General features: G+C 40.6%; 1 protein-coding gene across 4 annotated transcripts in view; it reads left to right on the top strand.

Moving 5' to 3' along the window:
- Window positions 1-20,228, top strand: part of RAP1GAP2 (RAP1 GTPase activating protein 2) — a 1,157,994-nt gene that overhangs the window by 1,009,316 nt on the left and 128,450 nt on the right. For all 4 annotated transcript variants that reach the window (XM_069761272.1, XM_069761274.1, XM_069761271.1 and 1 more), the window contains one exon: window positions 7,810-7,854. In XM_069761272.1, the coding sequence (XP_069617373.1) occupies window positions 7,810-7,854 (45 nt within the window). The remainder of the gene's footprint in view (window positions 1-7,809; window positions 7,855-20,228) is intronic.

Here is a 20,228-nt window from a genome sequence, read left to right as displayed (position 1 = left end):
ACCTCACCGTGACCTGTACTCCAGAACACCAGTAACTGTCTGTCCACATATTCCAACATCATGTTCACTCTATATCTCAAATTCAACCTTTCCAAAACTGAACTTCATCTACTCCAGCTGTCTACTGACCTCACTAAATCTGACATCTCCCTCTCCATGGGTGGCACTACAATAACGCCTAGGCAGCAGGCATGCTGTCTGGGTGTTGTGTTTGACACCAATCTCTCCTTCACCTCCCATATACAATCTCTTGTCCACTCTTGTCGCTTGCACCTAAAGGAAATCTCTAGAATTTGCCTCTTTCTCATCATGGAAACAACGAAAACCCTTACTGTTGCCCTGATCCACTCTCGCCTGGACTATTGTAATGCTCTATTAGTTGGTCCCCACCTCACTCGACTTTGCTCTCTCCAGCTCCTGTCCATCCTTAATGCAGTAGCCAGGCTCATCTATCTGGCTAATCTGTACTAGGGCATGTCCGCTCTTTGTCTGTCATTGTACTGGCTGCCCATTCATTATAGGATCCAATTTAAACTGCTTGTTCAAACACACAAAGCTCTCAATGTGCGGCACCCCACTACATCTCCTCCCTCATTTCTGTTTCTCGGCCTACCCGCTAATTACGCTCCACAAGCGACTTTCGACTAACCTCTGCATTAATCCGTACCTCCCACTCCCAGCTCCAAGACTTCTCCCGAGTTGCGCCAATAGTCTGGAATGCTCTACCCCAAGAAATTAGGACTAACCACAACTTATACACTTTTAGACACTCCCTCAAAACACTTCTGTTTAGAGCAGCCTTTCATTTTCCCTAATCGGTGTGTGTATGTGTGTACGTGTGTTTGTGTAATTCATTAGTTATCTGAGAATAACTCTCCATCAAACTCCTCCACACCCAAATTCACCACAATAGTGACAGGTGACTACCGCAGCCTTTATCTATCCCCCATTCCCTCAAAATGGCTGGACCATCATTGTAAATACGCAATGCACCTGTACTTTGTGTCTCCCCCACCTCATGGTAGATTGTAAGCTCTTATGAGCAGGGTATTCATTATTTTGCTCAAATTATTGTATTATCTTTAACGTTGTTACTTATGACTTCTATATGAATTGTTGAATTGTAAAGTGCTGCTGAATATGTTGGCTCTATATAAATAAAGATTATTATTATTATAATGCTCCATGTGTAATGGGTCCAATATGATGCTCCAATATATGATGGGCCCCATATAATGCTCAATATATAATGGGCCTGATATGATACTCCAGTATATGATGGACCCCATATATTGCTCCAAACATTAAAAAAATAAAAATATGAAATACCTCACCTCATTGGCTGCTTCTCTGCTCCAGACTTCGGTGGAGCGATGTCTTCCAGCTCTCTGCACTGTGACTGTTCAGGCAGGGGGAGCACACTAGTCATGCCATTGTGCCCACTGACCTGAAACATCAGTCAGAAGATGCGGAAGATGGCGCAGTGGTGGAACAGGAACGGGTAAGTATTGCAAGTATCGGGGCCCTGAGCAAGCAGGGGCACAGGCATCGGGCCCCCATAATGCGCAAATGTCCTTAATGGTGAGTGGGCCTCCCCACCTGGTCAGGGCCCCTGGCACTTGCCCAGGTGCATCGGCTGGTGACACCGGCCCTGCCTAGGAATGCGAGTGCTGATACTGCTAGAATGGCGCCAGCACGGGAGGTGAGTATAGGCTTTATTTTATTAGGGCCAAACATTTAGATGAAGAAGACTTGTCCTAGTAGTGGACAACCCCTTTTAACCCCTTTCCGACATGTGACGTAGTATCCCGTCGAGGTGGCGTGGGCCCGTATGACCACCGATGGGATAGTACATCATAGCGAGCGGCCACGCTCACGGGGGGAGCGCGGCCGATCACGGCCGGGTGTCAGCTGACTATCGCAGCTTACATCCGGCACTATGTGCCAGGAGCGGTCACGGACCGCCCTCGGCACATTAACCCCCGGCACACTGCGATCAAACATGATCGCAGTGTTCCGACGGTATAGGGAAGCATCGGGCTGCGGGCTTCCCTGAGACCCCCGAAGCAACGCGATGTGATCGCGTTGCTCCGAGGGTCTGCTACCTTCCTCCGTGCAGCAGGCCCAGATCCAAAATGGCCACGGGGCTGCATCCGGGTCCTGCAGGGAGGTGGCTTACCAGCGCCTGCTCAGAGCAGGCGCCGGGAAGCCTCTATGAGTGCACGTCAGATCGCTGATCTGACACAGTGCACAGCAAAGTGTAAGATCAGCGATCTTCCACTATAACATGGTGCCCCCCCTGGGGCAATGTTATAGTGTAAAGATATTCACATATGTAAAAAAAATTAAACAAAATTCCGAAAAAAAATATATATATATTGTTCCCATAAATACATTTCTTTATCTAAATTAAAAAAAAACAATAAAAGTACACATATTTAGTATCACTGCATCAGTAACGACCCAACCTATAAAACTGTCCCACTAGTTAACCCCTTCAGTGAACACCGTACTAAAAAAAAAACGAGGCAAAAAACAATGCTTTATTATCATACTGCCAAACAAAAAGTGGGGTAACACGCGATCAAAAAGACGGATATAAATAACCATGGTACCGCTGAAAATGTCATCTTGTCCCACAAAAAACGAGCCGCTATATACCATCATCAGCAAAAAAATAAAAAAGTTGTAGTCCTCAGAATAAAGCGATGCAAAAATAATTATTTTTTCTATAAATCAGTTTTTATCGTATAAAAGCGCCAAAACATAAAAAAAGATACAAATGAGGTATCGCTGTAATCATACTGAGCCGAAGAATAAAACTGCTTTATCCATTTTACCAAACGCGGAACGGTATAGACGCCCCCCCAAAAGAAATTCATGAATAGCTGGTTTTTGGTCATTCTGCCTCACAAAAATCAGAATAAAAAGCGATCAAAAAATGTCACATGCCCGAAAATGTTACCAATAAAAACGTCAACTCGTCCCGCAAAAAACAAGACCTCACATGACTCTGTGGACCAAAATATGGAAAAATTATAGCTCTCAAAATATGGTAACGCAAAAAATATTTTTTGCAATAAAAAGCGTCTTTTAGTGTGTGACGGCTGTCAATCATAAAAATCCGCTAAAAAACCAGCTATAAAAGTAAATCAAACCCCCCATCATCACCCCCTTAGTTAGAGAAAAATTTAAAAATTAAAAAAATGTATTTATTTCCATTTTCCCATTAGAGTTAGAGCTAGGGTTAGGGTTAGGGCTAGGGTTAGGGTTAGGGCTAGCATTAGGGTTAGGTCTAGGGTTAGGGTTAGGGCTAGGGTTGGGGCTAGGGTTGAGGCTACATTTAGGGTTTGGGCTAAAGTTAGGGTTAGGGATGGGGCTAAAGTTAGGGTTAGGGTTTGGATTACATTTACGGTTGGAAATAGGGTTGGGATTAGGGTTAGGGGTGTGTCACGGTTAGGGGTGTGGTTAGGGTTACCGTTGGGATTAGGGTAAGGGGTATGCTTGGATTAGGGTTTCAGTTATAATTGGGGGGTTGCCACTGTTTAGGCACATCAGGCGCTCTCCAAACACAACATGGCATCCGATCTCAATTCCAGCCAATTCTGCATTGAAAAAGGAAAACAGTGCTGCTTCCATTCTGAGCTCTCCCGTGCACCCAAACAGGGGTTTACCCCAACATATGGGGTATCAGCGTGCTCAGGACACATTGGACAACAACTTTTGGGTCCAGTGTCTCCTGTTACCCTTGGGAAAATACAAAACTGGGGGCTAAAAAATAATTTTTGTGGAAAAAAAAAAGATCTTTTATTTTCATTGCTCTGCGTTATAAACTGTATTGAAACACTTGTGGGTTCAAAGTTCTCACAACACATCTAGATAAGTTCCTTTGGGGGTCTAGTTTCCAATATGGGGTTACTTGTGGGGGGGGATTTTTACTGTTTAGGTACATTAGGGGCTCTGCAAACGCAATGTGACGCCTGCAGACAATTCCATCTAAGTCTGCATTCCAAATGGGGCTCCTACTCTTCCGAGCTCTCCCATACACCCAAACGGACAAATTGAACAACAACTTTTGGGTCCAATTTCTCCTGTTACTCTTGGGAAAATACAAAACTGGGGGCTAAAAAATAATTTTTGTGGCAAAAAAAAAGAATTTTTATTTTCACGGCTCTGCGTTATAAACTGTAGCGAAACACTTGGGGGTTCACAACATATCTAGATAAGTTCCTTGGGGGTCTAGTATCCGATATAGGGTCACTTGTGGGGGGTTTCAATGTTTAGGCACATCAGTGGCTCTCTAAACGCAGCAAAAAAAGTCAATTGGCGCTCCTTCCCTTCCGAGCTCTGCCATGCGCTCAAACAGTGGTTTACCCCCACATATGGGGTATCAGCCTACTCAGGACAAATTGTACAACAACTTTTGGGGTCCAATTTCTTCTCTTACCCTTGTGAAAATAAAAAAATTGGGGGCAAAATGATCATTTGTGTGAAAAAATATGATTTTTTATTTTTACGGCTCTGCATTATAAACTTCTGTGAAGCACTTAGTGGGTCAAAGTGCTCACCACACATCTAGGTAAGTTCCTTAGGGGGTCTACTTTCCAAAATGGTGTCACTTGTGGGGGGTTTCAATGTTTAGGCACATCAGTGGCTCTCTAAACGCAACATGGCGTCCCATCTCAATTCCAGTCAATTTTGCATTGAAAAGTCAAATGGCGCTCCTTCCCTTCCGAGCTCTGCCATGCGCCCAAACAGTGGTTTACTCCCACATATGAGGTATCAGCGTACTCAGGACAAATTGTACAACAATTTTTGGGGTCCACTTTCTCCTGTTACCTTGGTAAAATAAAACAAATTGGAGCTGAAGTAATTTTTTTGTGAAAAAAAGTTAAATGTTCATTTTTATTTAAACATTCCAAAAATTCCTGTGAAACACATGAAGGGTTAATAAACTTCTAGAATGTGGTTTTGAGCACTTTGAGGGGTGTAGTTTTTAGAATGGTGTCACAGTTGGTTATTTTCTATCATATAGACCCCTCAAAATGACTTCAAATGAGATGTGGTCCCTAAAAAAAAATGGTGTTGAAAAAATGAGAAATTGCTGGTCAACTTTTAACCCTTATAACTCCCTAACAAAAAAAAATGTTGGTTCCAAAATTGTGCTGATGTAAAGTAGACATGTGTAAAATGTTAATTATTAAGTATTTTGTGTGACATATGTCTGTGATTTAATTGCATAAAGATTCAAATTTGGAAAATTGCAAAATTTTCAAAATTTTCGCCAAATTTCCATTTTTTTCACAAATAAACGCAGGTAATATCAAAGAAATGTTACCAGTAACATGAAGTACAATATGTCACGAGAAAACAATGTCAGAATCACTGAGATCCGTTGAAACGTTCCAGAGTTATAGCCTCATAAAGGGACAGTGGTCAGAATTGTAAAAATTGGCCCGGTCATTAACGTGCAAACCAATCTTGGGGGTAAAGGGGTTAAGATGGTAATTAAATGTCTGAAAGAACATTAAGTTTTGCTAATGAAACTTGTCATTTTATGTAAGTGGTCATGCCATACCTGGTCAGAATTTGTTTTAGTCTTTGCCTGATGAAGAGACCTGTGTAGTCTCGAAAGCTTGCAATTTGTTACCATCTTTTCAGTTAGCCATTAAAAGGTATCAACCACTGAGGACTCTCAATTCTAAATATTTTTCATGCGATACCTGAAATACAAAATAAAACCAGTTTCTACTTTATGGTTACTGATGATATAAAGATGCTTTTAGATTTATAACTGTTATGTGTCCTGTAAATATTCGTGTATGAACTGCAGACGTTGGAGACACAGGTCAGGATGCAATGGCACAAATACATTACTGCTTTTTTATGTGCCGCTATGCATCTTGGATCAGGAGCATAGGCTTCTTAAGCATTCTTGAGGCACGTTTGAAGTATACTTTCAAGATGATAATTTGAATGGAATCCTGTTCAAAGCTAAGTGTATGTCTCCACATGCACCAAGTTCAAAAGCATCAAAAGTGGATTTATCTGCTTGTATCTAGCTCAAAAGTATGGATTAATCACCATATTTATCTGACCTGAAGAGTATCACTGATACTGTTCTTTAAGGGATATTTTTCAGCATAGGAGCTTTACTTCTGGAGTCAGTGCTCATTATAGATATGTAATACACAGTCATGGATATTTTCTTTTAATATACTGTACACTACATGGGCAAAAATATTAGTACAACTACACATTACACCTACAGGAGCTTTTATACATAGCCATTAATACCGAGCTGCCCTCTTCCTTGCTACTATAACAGATTCCACTTTTTTCGACAAATTCATGCAGGTATTTGTGGGGAAATTTTTCCCATTCATTTAGAAGAGCATTTCTGTAGGATGAGAGGGCCTGGCTCATAATCTCCATTACTGTTCATGCTAAGGGTGGGCAATGTGGTTGCTCTCGGGGCTCTGTACAAACAAGTCAAGATCTCTCAAACTACATGCACACAATCAGACCAACTGGGCCTAAATTATTTTGACAAACGCAGACTACGAGATAGAGAAATGTGATTTTTGAGATTTGTTACTGCTCCAGTGGCAACATGCTGTATATCACTCCATCCAACACTTGGCATTGTGCTTGGTCGTGCAGGGCTTGCATGCAGATAATCAGTCATGGAAACCCATGACATGCAGCTTCTGATGCACAATTTTTATAGTGAAGTTAATGAGCAGGCTTAAAATTGCCTTTATTGAACAAAAAGTGGCAAACACTAGCACTGTATAGAAAACATGAGCACATAAATATGCTATATGCTATATGCTATAAAAATATCATATAAGAAAATAGATATATAATCATATGTATACAATTTATTGTAATAAGTGGCGAACCAAAAAGTAGAAAATTATTAATCACATAAATAGAATTGTGAAAATAAAAAATAGTTATCACATGAAAAAGACCCCCAAAACAGGGAGTAGATATAAAAATGCAGAAAAAAGTATATAATAAATATATAAAGCAACCTCGAGTGAACCACATCAACAGCAATAATTATACATTTATATGTCTAAGGTAATGAAAAAAACAGGCAAAAAATATGATTAATTACAAAACCATGTGAGGAGAGATCATTCCCCTGTAGTGACAATTAAAGTGCAGCAGTGTCAAAAGCAGTGGTCCCCAACTCCAGGCCTCGAGGGCCGCCAACAGTGCAGGTTTTCAGGATTTCCTTAGTATTGCATCGGTGGTAATGTGGTCATCTGCACAGGTGATGATTCCAACCCCTGTGCAATACTAAGGAAATCCTGAAAACCTGCACTGTTGGCGGCCCTCGAGGCCTGGAGTTGGGGACCACTGGTCAAAAGCAACAAGAAAACCAAATAGAGCATTCAAATGCTTAAGGTGCAAAAAGTTCCAATGCAGGGGATAAAATACGGCAATATACCGTTAAGGTTCGCCAGGTCCTAGATGACGCACACACTCCGACGCGCGTTTCGGAAATTAATTCCTTCTTCAGGAACATTTTAAAATATTATATTCTAAAAATATTTTCCCACTGAGGACTGTGGACCAAAGGACTGAGGACTGTGGATCAAAAAGTTCATACAGTGTACAAGTATCGAAACTCCTGTGCACCCACCTACCATGCGTCATTTATATAAATTGCATCTTCATTGTCATGCTTCTGCTGTATACTTTTAGAAAAATGTAAGTATTAATAATTATTCTTGAATATTCTATGTTTTCCCACTTAAACAATATATTTTACTTTCTCTTGTTACTGGATTTTAGGCCCCAAAACTGGAGGAGCACAAAAGTAGCAGCCAGAAAAATAAGGTAGGTGGATAATGAGCAAAGATGTAACCCGGCTTTTTACTGGTATGCATTCACTCATCCGAATGTGACTATATTCATGTGAAACAGAAAATATAATTGTTAATATTCCCGTCTGCTAGGACCTCACTTGCCCTCTTTGCTTTTTTTTTTTTTATGCCAGAATTGTATGCAGGGTCTAATCATTTAGGATACAGCAAATTTACATAAAAGTAGCACTTTTATAGAATAAGATGAATTCATACTCTGATACAATTGGACAGGTTTGTGCATTGTTATAGGTCACCGCACACATAACAAAGGTGAACTTTCCTGCCCATATTTCTGCCACAAATCCCCGTCCAACCATCCAATCTCCTGAAATAACAGTATCAGAGGGATTCATTGTGCTTTTGGGCAACCAGTCAAAGGCTTTTTTAGTGAATTAATTTTTTAGACAAAATGGATGTAAAACTGAAGAAAATATCAAATAGAATAGTTCTTTAAAAAAATTTTTGTCGGATAAAAAAATGCATCAAAAATAAAATCCATCTCCCCAGTGTGAACAGGACTTTAAACTGGTTGTCCAGTCTGCTGTAAAAAGTAGAAAACAGCTAAAATAGACACAGCCAGCTCACCAAGCAGCCACCGCAGGTGCACGGAACTCCACGTAGATCAGCGTAGTCATCAGATGAGGAAAGAAAAAAAAAAAGTCATTCCAGCTCCATATTCTTAAAAATCCAGGCTTGAAACTTTATTGAGCCAATGTAAAAACAGTGGATACATGCTCTCCGGCCGCACACCGGGACACAGACAGCGACTCGTTTCGATCCCTAAGGATCTTTATCAAAGCTGCATACATGTAATTGTGTGCTCATTATATAAGACCTAGTGACCAATGCAACACCAGCAAGTGGTCACATGATCCAGCACAAGGTCCTTCAGATGAAAAAAGACTCCAGATCATCGCACATAACTTAACAAATTTGACATATAATAAAAGAAATAAACAAGAAAAATTAATTCTTAAAACCATACCAAAACACATGCAAATAACATTAATAATGAAACATCAGATCACTACGTTTGTTGAGACCTGCAGGAAACCGGGTGTTGAGGTAATAGATCCAAAAAGCCTCACGAGTGTGAAGCAATCGTCTCATGTCTCCACCCCGTGTTGGTTTGTTAACCCTTTCAATTCCCTGTACTCTAAAGAATTGAGTGCTGCGAGCATGGACTGAAATAAAGTGCTTCGAAGCCGCAGAAATAGTGCGAGTTGAATTGCCAGTGTGACCAATGTCATACAAATGTTCACCTACCCGAACTTTTAATCTGCGTGACGTGCATCCCACATATGATAACTGGCACATGGTACAATCGATTTTATAAATAACAAAATCGGTGTTGCAATTAATATATTGTTTGATATTAAAACTTTGAGAATTATCGCTACTATGAAACATTTTCGTGATATTCGCATGTGCAGAAGTCCTACATTTATTAGAGCCACATTTAAAGAAACCATTATAGTCAAGCCATGTCCTACTCCTCTGACTCTTAGTACAAAACAAACTTGGCGAAATTCTATTACCTATAGAGGGGGCTTTCCTAGCCACAACATTAATGCCAGTTTGTAAAATTCTAGCCAAACTTTCATCTTCTTCTAAGATAGGGAGAAATGTATTAATAATGCCCTTGATCTGATGGAACTGAGGGCTAAATTGAAAGCAAACATAAGGTTTGCCGGCGTCACGGGGAGCTGACGGCATATTTGGCTTGCGAACAATAAGATCCTCCCGTTTCTTATGACTAACAATTTCTTGCGCCCTATTCAAAGTCCAATCTGGGTAGTGGCGACGTTTAAGTTTGCCCGATACCAGATTCAATTCTCCCTTTAGATCGCAGTTATTACTGCAATTGCGTTTGACATATTCTCCTACTGGAACAGAACGAATTGTATGCCTAAGGTGGCCACTGCTAGCGTGCAGAATAGTGTTCCCACTAAGTGACTTGTGATGTGTATTTGTTGAAATTAAACAATTGGCAACACCACTCAAACTAAGATCCAAAAAATGAACATGGCTAGTATCCTGTCTATAAGTGAAGCGTATATTATGTACATTGGAATTCAGATAATTCACAAATTCCGGTATGGCAGATACATCGGCACCCCAAATAATGAGCAAATCATCGATGTATCTGCCATACCAGACTAGACAAGACAAAAATGGATTGGAGACAGAAAAAATAAACTCATACTCCCAAAGTGCCATGACAAGGTTAGCCAGGGAAGGTGAAAATTTAGCACCCATGGCCACACCAGATTTCTGTAAAAAAAATTGACCATTGAAAGAAAAAAAATTATGTGTCATGAGAAAAAATGTGGCCTGTAAAATAAAATTTTTTAAATCACTTGAATAATCACTATATCCATCTAAATGAAATTGAAGGGCACGCATTGCCAAATCATGTGGAATACATGTATATAACGAAATTACGTCACAGCATAGCCAAGAATAACTGGAAAGCCACAATTTGTCCGAAAAAACATTAAGCACCTCCTTAGAGTCTTTAATGTATCCAGGAATTCTGCATACAAGAGGATGAAGCACTGAATCAACCCATTCCCCCAAATGCTCATTTGCTGAGCCAATGCCGGAGACTATTGGCCTCATAGGTGGAATGGCATCAGTCTTATGGACTTTGGGAAGTCCATGTAAAATCGGACATACCGGATCTGTAACAATCAAATAATCCATTTGTTTTTTTGAAAGCACACCAAGGCTAAAACCTTCCCTGATGATAATGTCTATTTGTTCCTTGAATTTGGTTGATGGATTGGAGCTCAGTTTATCATAAGTGGACGTGTCCGAAAGCAATTCCATAATTTTACAACAATAGTCAGATGAATTCATAACCACCACCAATCCCCCCTTGTCTGACATTTTAATTATGACGTCTTCCATCTCCTTCAATTCCTGTAATGCTCGCCATTGTTTACTTGAAAAATTCCTAGTGTTGTGATTATAGGAAGTAGATGACATGCTGTTACTCAATTTTCTTAATTCCTTTTCCACAATTTCCTGAAACCTGTCCATGCACTCAGATCTGGCATGGACAGGATAAAAATATGGATTTTTAGTTGTAAAATCAGGAGATTGATTAATAGTAGGAATATTAAGCTGATCCTCTGTATTGAGAGATTGTAAAGTGACCAAAGACATTTGTTCGGAAAAATTCATGCCCAAAAATTCATTATCGGGGACCTCATGATGATTAATATTATCCCCTGGATCTACATCATTGGTATTATCCAAAAAATGCTTTTTAACAGTCAGATTACGCACAAATTTATTGACATCAAGAATGGTAGCAAATAAGTCAAATTTCTGGTTAGGCACAAAATTAAGACCTAAGAACTTCCAATTGGTCCGATGTTAGACTTCTTGAAGATAGATTTAAGACAGTATCGTTGTTGGTAATATTCATTTGAAAAGCCGTCTCCTGCAACGAGTCATAACTCCATAGCCTTCTGCGGTGCTTCCTACCGCCCCGCCTTTTCCGTTTTTTGAACCTTATGTTTCCTTTCAATTTAGCCCTCAGTTCCATCAGATCAAGGGCATTATTAATAAATTTCTCCCTATCTTAGAAGAAGATGAAAGTTTGGCTAGAATTTTACAAACTGGCGTTAATGTTGTGGCTAAGAAAGCCCCCTCTATAGGTAATAGAATTTCGCCAAGTTTGTTTTGTACTAAGAGTCAGAGGAGTAGGACATGGCTTGACTATAATGGTTTCTTTAAATGTGGCTCTAATAAATGTAGGACTTGTGCACATGCGAATATCACGAAAATGTTTCATAGTAGCGATAATTCTCAAAGTTTTAATATCAAACAATATATTAATTGCAACACCGATTTTGTTATTTATAAAATCGATTGTACCATGTGCCAGTTATCATATGTGGGATGCACGTCACGCAGATTAAAAGTTCGGGTAGGTGAACATTTGTATGACATTGGTCACACTGGCAATTCAACTCGCACTTTTTCTGCGGCTTCGAAGCACTTTATTTCAGTCCATGCTCGCAGCACTCAATTCTTTAGAGTACAGGGAATTGAAAGGGTTAACAAACCAACACGGGGTGGAGACATGAGACGATTGCTTCACACTCGTGAGGCTTTTTGGATCTATTACCTCAACACCCAGTTTCCTGCAGGTCTCAACAAACGTAGTGAACTGATGTTTCATTATTAATGTTATTTGCATGTGTTTTGGTATGGTTTTAAGAATTAATTTTTCTTGTTTATTTCTTTTATTATATGTTAAATTTGTTAAGTTATGTGCGATGATCTGGAGTCTTTTTTCATCTGAAGGACCTTGTGCTGGATCATGTGACCACTTGCTGGTGTTGCATTGGTCACTAGGTCTTATATAATGAGCACACAATTACATGTATGCAGCTTTGATAAAGATCCTTAGGGATCGAAACGCGTCGCTGTCTGTGTCCCGGTGTGTGGCCGGAGAGCATGTATCCACTGTTTTTACATTGGCTCAATAAAGTTTCAAGCCTGGATTTTTAAGAATATGGAGCTGGAACGACTTTTTTTTTTCTTTCCTCATGCTGTAAAAAGTAGACATATGGGGCAATACATGGCACCCATTCAAAAGCGTGGTCATATCTCTTTGCATCCCCTTTGTGCTCAGTGTAATGTGTAGAGAAGGAGGATTCCCTGCAATCCGTGACCCCTAATATCCGGCAAATTATCTGCAGTAGCCGCATTGCGGAAGATACTTCTATATTTCATCTACATCCTGCAGAGAAAGTCCACAGTGGACTGATTTAAAATTTGTAGCATTTATTTTTTTGCTGCTTATTTTACCACCGATTTTACCTTTTGCAAAGTTTATATTTGGGGCAATCTTTTAAAGGGTTTGTTATACCTTGTGACTGCTGCAGTCCATCATTGGCCACTGATTGGCTGCAGCATTCATGTGACGTAATAGTGCACTAGAAGACACAGCACTGACATTACTGGGAAGATGCTGGTTCGAAAAGTGTTTTTATTTTACAAGAAGCATTTAAGAAGGGATTGTCCAAATTTTGGACACCCCCTCTAAAGTTTAGTTCTACACACAGTCTTTAGGCCCTTTTTTTCTCTTTTGAAGCTCAGTAACATTCTTCTTCTAGAATTTAGAATGTTTGTCCTGATATAATATTGGAGGTGAGCTGGACATGTCCTTTTTGCCAGCATTAATAGCCTGGATGACTTTGGGAAGTTCAAATAACTAGAGAGATCCTTTATCCATCCTAAGAACATGGCCACGCCATTAGATATTGTGGATTCCATTTTTTATCATTTGATCACTTCATTTTGCTGCTTGCAATAACCCGGGCATTGCTATGTGGGTGACCCGGCCTCCGCTCTGCGGGTCATGCTGCCTCTTAGCAGTTGAATTTTATTTTGGATAATATATACCTTCAAGTCATCATTTATTGTAAAAATTACATCTCCGTATTTGACATGCTCAGGCAAAACAATGAACTTTGGATACTCCATTATGGTCCCCACCACTGGGACCTCTGTACTATCAAATCCAAAATTTGCTTTTCAAAGGATGATAATGGGGCTCCTAAATATCACCCCTGAGCAATTTCTCTATTGCTCTGAATTACCAGCAGCAAATGTTGTTTTCACAGAATCCTCAGGGTAGAAAAAAGCAGGCAGGCAGCACTTCTTTCTCCAACACATTACAAGGCATGAGCAGCATGAAAGCAATAAATCCTTATCATCATTATATCCACTATATCCGGCAGTTACATCTCCGTTCATCACGCTTCTCAAAGAGCAGCATAAAATGCAGGCAGATACCTCAGCTGATGGATTCATGACAGCTTTAAATATCTACGTAAGGAATAGAAATGATCTTCTTAGTATTCAGAAATATCCACAGTCATTGTAAACTTATCCCGGCTGTATTTTATTTAAGGCCAACACTAAAACGTATGAACCACTTCTGGACAAACTGAGATTAATGGGTCAACTTGCGACCCATTTTTGACCTTTTTTCCAAGGCAGTTTATATGTCCTGAGGTAGCAAAGATGACTAAATATATTTTTCACTGATCTGGATGAAGAAAAGCAGTAGCAATATGCTGTAAGAGGGTTGAAAGTGGGTCCATCAGCTGCTTACAAATAGTGGCCTGTTGGCACTTGAATTGTTACATGCTGGACTGTCTAAGACTGCGCCAACTGTGAATAATTGTTGTGGATTAACATTTACAGTACTGGTCAAAAGTTTGTGTAAGACACAACCACTAAAAAGATGCAGATTCGAATAGGTAGTATCTAGTGATGAGCGAGTATACTCATTGCTCGGGAGATCTCTGAGTATTTGGATGTGCTCGGAGAATTAGTTTTCATCGTCTCAGCTGCATGATTTATGGCTGCTAGACAGGCTGAATGCCTGTTTGTTAGGGAATTCCCACATGTTTTCAAGCTGTCCAGAAGCCGTAAATCATGCAGCTGAGGCAATGAAAACTAAATTTCCACGCACATCAAAATACTCACCGACCCGAGCAACAATGCTACTCACTCATCACTAGTAGTATCTGATATTTCACCAGGGCAATGGAAGTATCCTGGACTGCTGGAGAAATGGCAAACCACAAAAGGATATGAGATTTTGGTTTATTGTCTAGATGTAATCACACGGATTCCTTCAGGACAAACACAACATTTTTTGGGGGGGTAGTTGTCCTGGAGAAGGATCCAGTGTGACTCTGAAATGCATAGACTCTGAATCTGCACCCTACTAATCATCTGTCTCCACACCCTCCATACACATAACTGCACTTGATACTTGACTATTGCACTTAAACACACGGGCTGATGACCGGATCATGCAGCTTTATATGAAAATCCCTAATTATTATAATTGCCAGACCTGAAACAAGCACTTTTCACCTATTGTGTCCCCCCATTTCCTTGTAGATTGTAAGCTTGGGAGCAGTAACCTCCCCCCTAATGTCACTGTTTAAATTGTCTTAACTTGTACTGAATTTATTGTTTGTACATGTCCCCGCTTAATTGTAAAGTGCTGCGGAATATGTTGGCGCTATATAAATAAAAATTATTATTATTATTATTATTATTATAGACAATAAACCAACATCTCATATCCTTTTGTGGATTCCCATTTCTCCAGCAGCACAGGATTAAACATGGGCAAACCCGAACAGTGAAGTTGGGGGTCCATACTGAATACCTATTGTTCGTTCACGGACCCCTAACATGGACATCACCAGAAAGTCCGTTTTACTATTCGAGTTCGGCCCCCCGAATACTGGGTATTTGACGCACTGTCATCTGCATGACAGCGCAAGAAACACCATCAACTCTGATCGATGGTAAGATTAATATCACCGGTCAGAGAGCTGCGGTTCGAGCAGGCGGTGGCTGATGGGAGTATTCATCAGCCAGTGCTGAAGAAGCAGAGGGCGAAAGGCGCGTCTGGGCGCCGGAGGAGGACATCCACCAGACGGACACTTACTGGGTAAGGTGTATGGTGCAAAGCTTTACAAAGACGAGCTCTCACTGGCTGTTACCTTGGTATTCAATTTGGTATTCACTCTGGTTCTCATCAGCCCATGATCTGTGAGATGCTGTTAGGCCCTTATTATAGCTGTTCATGATGGGTATCCTATGGGTGTGATCAAAGGCTTTATGGAGTACATATTTATACAACGGCACTATATAATAGCGTAGAGCCTGCTTCTGCTCCAGGTGCAACCTTATTTTGCCCAGTGATATTTATACTATCTGTATTCATTTATTCATGTGTGCCATTACGTTGGTGGATGTTCCCCTCTGATGTGGGGTTACTATTAGTGTCTAAATATTTGGAGCGGTCATTTGGATCCTTCATATGTTATTAATAAACGTTAAATTTTAAATGATCTTATTATTGGTGAGCTTCATTGAGTTGGTCACCTATTAGTGGCTGCTCTGGTGTTATAAGTCTAGAGAAGTACCAATATCTGTGTATTGTGGGACACTTGTGTTTTATGTTGGTGTAAAACGACCATTAAAAATATCCCTGGTATTGTCCATTCATATACGTGTGCACTTTAACTAATTTGATTGTAAACCTTCATTTTTCTAAACTGAATAACCCTGTATTTGATAATCTGTCTTTGTATTACACTGTGTTTTGTATGATTCGCAAAAGGGTGGGTGTGAGACCATTGGATATTTAATAGTTAGAACTTAGAAGGAGTAGAAGGAGTACCGCCCAGCAGCTAGAGCTCCAGTTAGTGTGCCTACGCCTACGTGAATGCTGAGACAACTCAAGTCTGAAGTGGTCATGTACTGTATGGGGGCAAGATGTGTTGTGTGATTAAGTGCAACAAGTGCTCCTGGGCTGGCACATTAATCCCCGGCACACTGCGATCAAACATGATTGCAGCGTTCCAGCGGCATAGGGAAGCATCGCGCAGGGAGAGGACTCCCTGTGTGCTTCCCTGAGACCCGCGGAGCAACGCAATGTGATCGCGTTCCTCCGAGGGTCTCTTACATCCTCCTCCCTGCAGGCCCGGATCCAAAATGGCTGCGGGGGGCCTTCCGGGTCCTGCAGGGAGGTGGCTTCGGAGCGCCTGCCCAGAGCAGGCGTCGGGAAGCATCCCTGCTGTGTCTGTCAGATCGTTGATCTTACACAGTGGACAGCAAAGTGTCAGATCAGCGATCTGACCCTATATAGTCATGCCCCCCCTGGGACAAAGTAAAAAAATAAATATTTACATGTGTAAAAAAAAATTGCTAAATAAAGAAAAAAATAAATATATATATATAGTTCCAATAAATACATTTCTGTAAATAAAAAAAACAATAAAAGTACCCATATTTAGTATCGCCGCATCTATAACGACCCGACCTATAAAACTGTCCCCTTAGTTAACCCCTTCAGTGATCACAGTAAAAAAAAGAGGCTAAAAATGACGCTTTATTATCATACCACCAAACAAAAAGTGGAATAACAAGCGATCAAAAAGACGGATATAAATAACCATGGTACCGCTGAAAACGCCATCTTGTCCCGCAAAAAACGAGCAGCCATACAGCATCATCAATGATGAAAAAATAAAAAAATTATAGTCCTCAGAATAAAGCGATACAAAAATAATTATTTTATATATAAAATAGTTTTTATCATATAAAAGCGCCAAAACAAAAAAAAATTATGTAAATGAGGTATCGCTGTAATTGTACTGAATCGAAGAATAAAACTGCTTTATCAATTTTACCAAAGGTGGAACGGTATAAACACCCCCCACAAAAGAAATTCATAAATATCTGGTTTTTCTTCATTCTACCTCACAAAAATCGGAATAAAAAGCGATCAAAAAATGTCACGTGCCCGAAAATGTTGCCAATTGAAACGTCAACTCGTCCCGCAAAAAAACAAGACCTAACATGACTCTGTGAACCAAAATATGGAAAAATTATAGCTCTCAAAATGTGGAGACGCAAAAACTATCTTTTGCAAAAAAAAGCGTCTTCTAGTGTGTGACGGCTGCCAATCATAAAAATTTGCCAAAAAAAGCGATAAAAGTAAATCAAGCCTCCTTCATCACCCTCTTAGTTAGAGAAAAATAATACAATTTTAAAAAATGTATTTATTTCCATTTTCCCATTAGGGTTAGGGTTGGGGCTAAAGTTAGGGTTAGGGTTGGGGCTAAAGTTAGGGTTTGGATTACATTTACAGTTGGGATTAGGGTTGGGATTAGGGTTAGGGGTGTGGTTAGGGCTATGGTTGGGATTAGGGTAAAGGTACCGTCACACTTAGCGACGCTGCAGCGATACCGACAACGATCCGGATCGCTGCAGCGTCGCTGTTTGGTCGCTGGAGAGCTGTCACACAGACAGCTCTCCAGCGACCAACGATCCCGAGGTCCCCGGTAACCAGGGTAAACATCGGGTAACTAAGCGCAGGCCCTGGTTACCAGCGTAAAAAAACAAACAGTACATACTTACATTCAGCTGTCTGTCCCTTGCCGTCTGGTTCCTGCACTGACTGCTGGCCGTAAAGTGAAAGTGAAAGCACAGCACAGCGGTGAGTCACACAGCAAGACAGCAAGGGACAGACAGCTGAATGTAAGTATGTACTGTTTGTTTTTTTACGCTGGTAACCAGGGTAAACATCGGGTTACTAAGCGCGGCCCTGCGCTTAGTTACCCGATGTTTACCCTGGTTACCAGTGAAGACATCGCTGAATCGGTGTCACACACGCCGATTCAGCGATGTCTACGGGGAGTCCAGCGACAAAATAAAGTTCTGAACTTTCTTCCCCGACCAGCGATCTCCCAGCAGGGGCCTGATCACTGCTGCCTGTCACACTGGACGATATCGCTAGCGAGGACGCTGCAACGTCACGGATCGCTAGCGATATCGTCTAGTGTGACAGTACCTTAAGGGGTGTGTTTGGGTTAGGGTTTTAGTTAGAATTGGGGGGTTTCCACTGTTTAGACACATCAGGGGCTCTCCAAACGCGACATGGCATCCGATCTCAATTCCAGCCAATTATGCGTTGAAAAAGTAAAACAGTGCTGCTTCCCTTCCGAGCTCTCCCGTGCGCCCAAACAGTGGTTTACCCCAACACATGGGGTATCAGCGTACTCAGGTCAAATTGGACAACAACTTTTGGGGTCCAATTTCTCCAGTTACCTTTGGGAAAATACAAAACCGGGGGCTTAAAAATAATTTTTGTGGAAAAAAAAGATTTTTTATTTTCTCGGCTCCGTGTTATAAACTGTAGTGAAACACTTGGGGGTGCAAAGTTCTGACAACACATCTAGATAAGTTACTTAGGTGGTCTAGTTTCCAATATAAGGTCACTTGTGGGGGGTTTCTACTGTTTAGTTTAGGCACCTTAGGGGCTCTGCAAATGCAACGTGACGCCTGCAGACCAATTAATCTAAGTCTGCATTAAAAAACGGCGCTCCTTCCCTTTAGAGCTCTGCCATGCACCCAAACGGTGGTTCCCCCCCCACATATGGGGTATCAGTGTACTCAGGATAAATTGGACAACAACTTTTGGGGTCCAATTTCTCCTGTTACCCTTGGGAAAATACAAAACTGGGGGCTAAAAAATAATTTTTGTGGAAAAAAAAGAATTTTTTTTTTCACAGCTCTGCGTCATAAATTGCTGGTTAACTTTTAACCCTTATAACTCCCTAACAAAAATACATTTTGGTTCCAAAATTGTGCTGATGTAAAGTAAACGTGGGAAATGTTACTTATTAAGTATTTTGTGACATATCTCAGTGATTTAAGGGCATAAAAATTCAAAGTTGGAAAATTGCGAAATTTTCGCCAAATTTCCATTTTATTCACAAGTAAACACAGGTAATATCAAAGAAATTTAACCACTTTCATGAAGTACAATATGCCACGAGAAAACAGTGTCAGAATCATTAGGATCCGTTGAATCGTTCCTGAGTTATAACCTCATAAAGGGACAGTGGTCAGAATTGTAAAAATTGGCCTGGTCATTAACGTCCAAACCACCCTTGGGGGAAAGGGGGTTAATATATTAATAAGTTGCAAAAAAACAAACAAAATTTGGCAGAGATAAATGGAGGGTCCACTCTAATGCTGATATAGCATAAGGAACTCCACAAGCACTATTATATGATATATGCTTGTAAAAAATAAAAAATCTAAAAGATGGTCAGCCTTTTTATATTGCACGATATAAGGAAAATGGGCAAGGAAGGATAGACAGTGCTTTCCCCTCTCAGTATCCCTTCCTTGCAGCGGAGGTTGGCACCCTGGGAACGATATGGCGCCCCCGCTCAACGTAGACTGACCCCTGACCCTAAGAGACCCTCCAAAGGTGTCCCTGTCAAAAGCCACCACCAAACACACAATTATAAAGTGCTGTTGGTGCTAATATTGTTAAGAGCACATACAGATCAACAATATTAGCACTAACAGCACTTTATAATGGTGCAATATAAATAGGCTGACCATCTTTTTTGACTTTTGACAAGCATATGTCATATAATAGTGCTTGTGGAGTTCCTTATGCTATATCAGCATTAGAGTGGACCCTCCATTTATCTCTGCCAAATTTTGTTTTGTTTTTTGGTTTGGTTTGTTGCAACTTTTTAATATATCAATAAAAGTCATTTTTTTAGGTCTTTTTTGTATTTGTTTTTCTACATTGATTAAAGATCTTACGATATTTTTACTGGTTTCTTGTATATCAGCCTGCCTGTGTGAGCCATGCCTGTTAGCACCTGCCTGCCTGTGTGTCAGCCGTGCCCGCCAGCACCTGCCTGCCTGTATGTTTGCCGCACTCGCCAGCATCTATCTTTTAGGTCAGGCTTTAAATGTGTT

This window comes from Ranitomeya imitator, chromosome 3 (genome assembly GCF_032444005.1).
Source record: "Ranitomeya imitator isolate aRanImi1 chromosome 3, aRanImi1.pri, whole genome shotgun sequence".
Classification (NCBI taxonomy): domain Eukaryota; kingdom Metazoa; phylum Chordata; class Amphibia; order Anura; family Dendrobatidae; genus Ranitomeya; species Ranitomeya imitator.
Note: the sequence above shows the minus strand (reverse complement) of the source record. Positions and strands in the feature narration are given on the sequence as shown.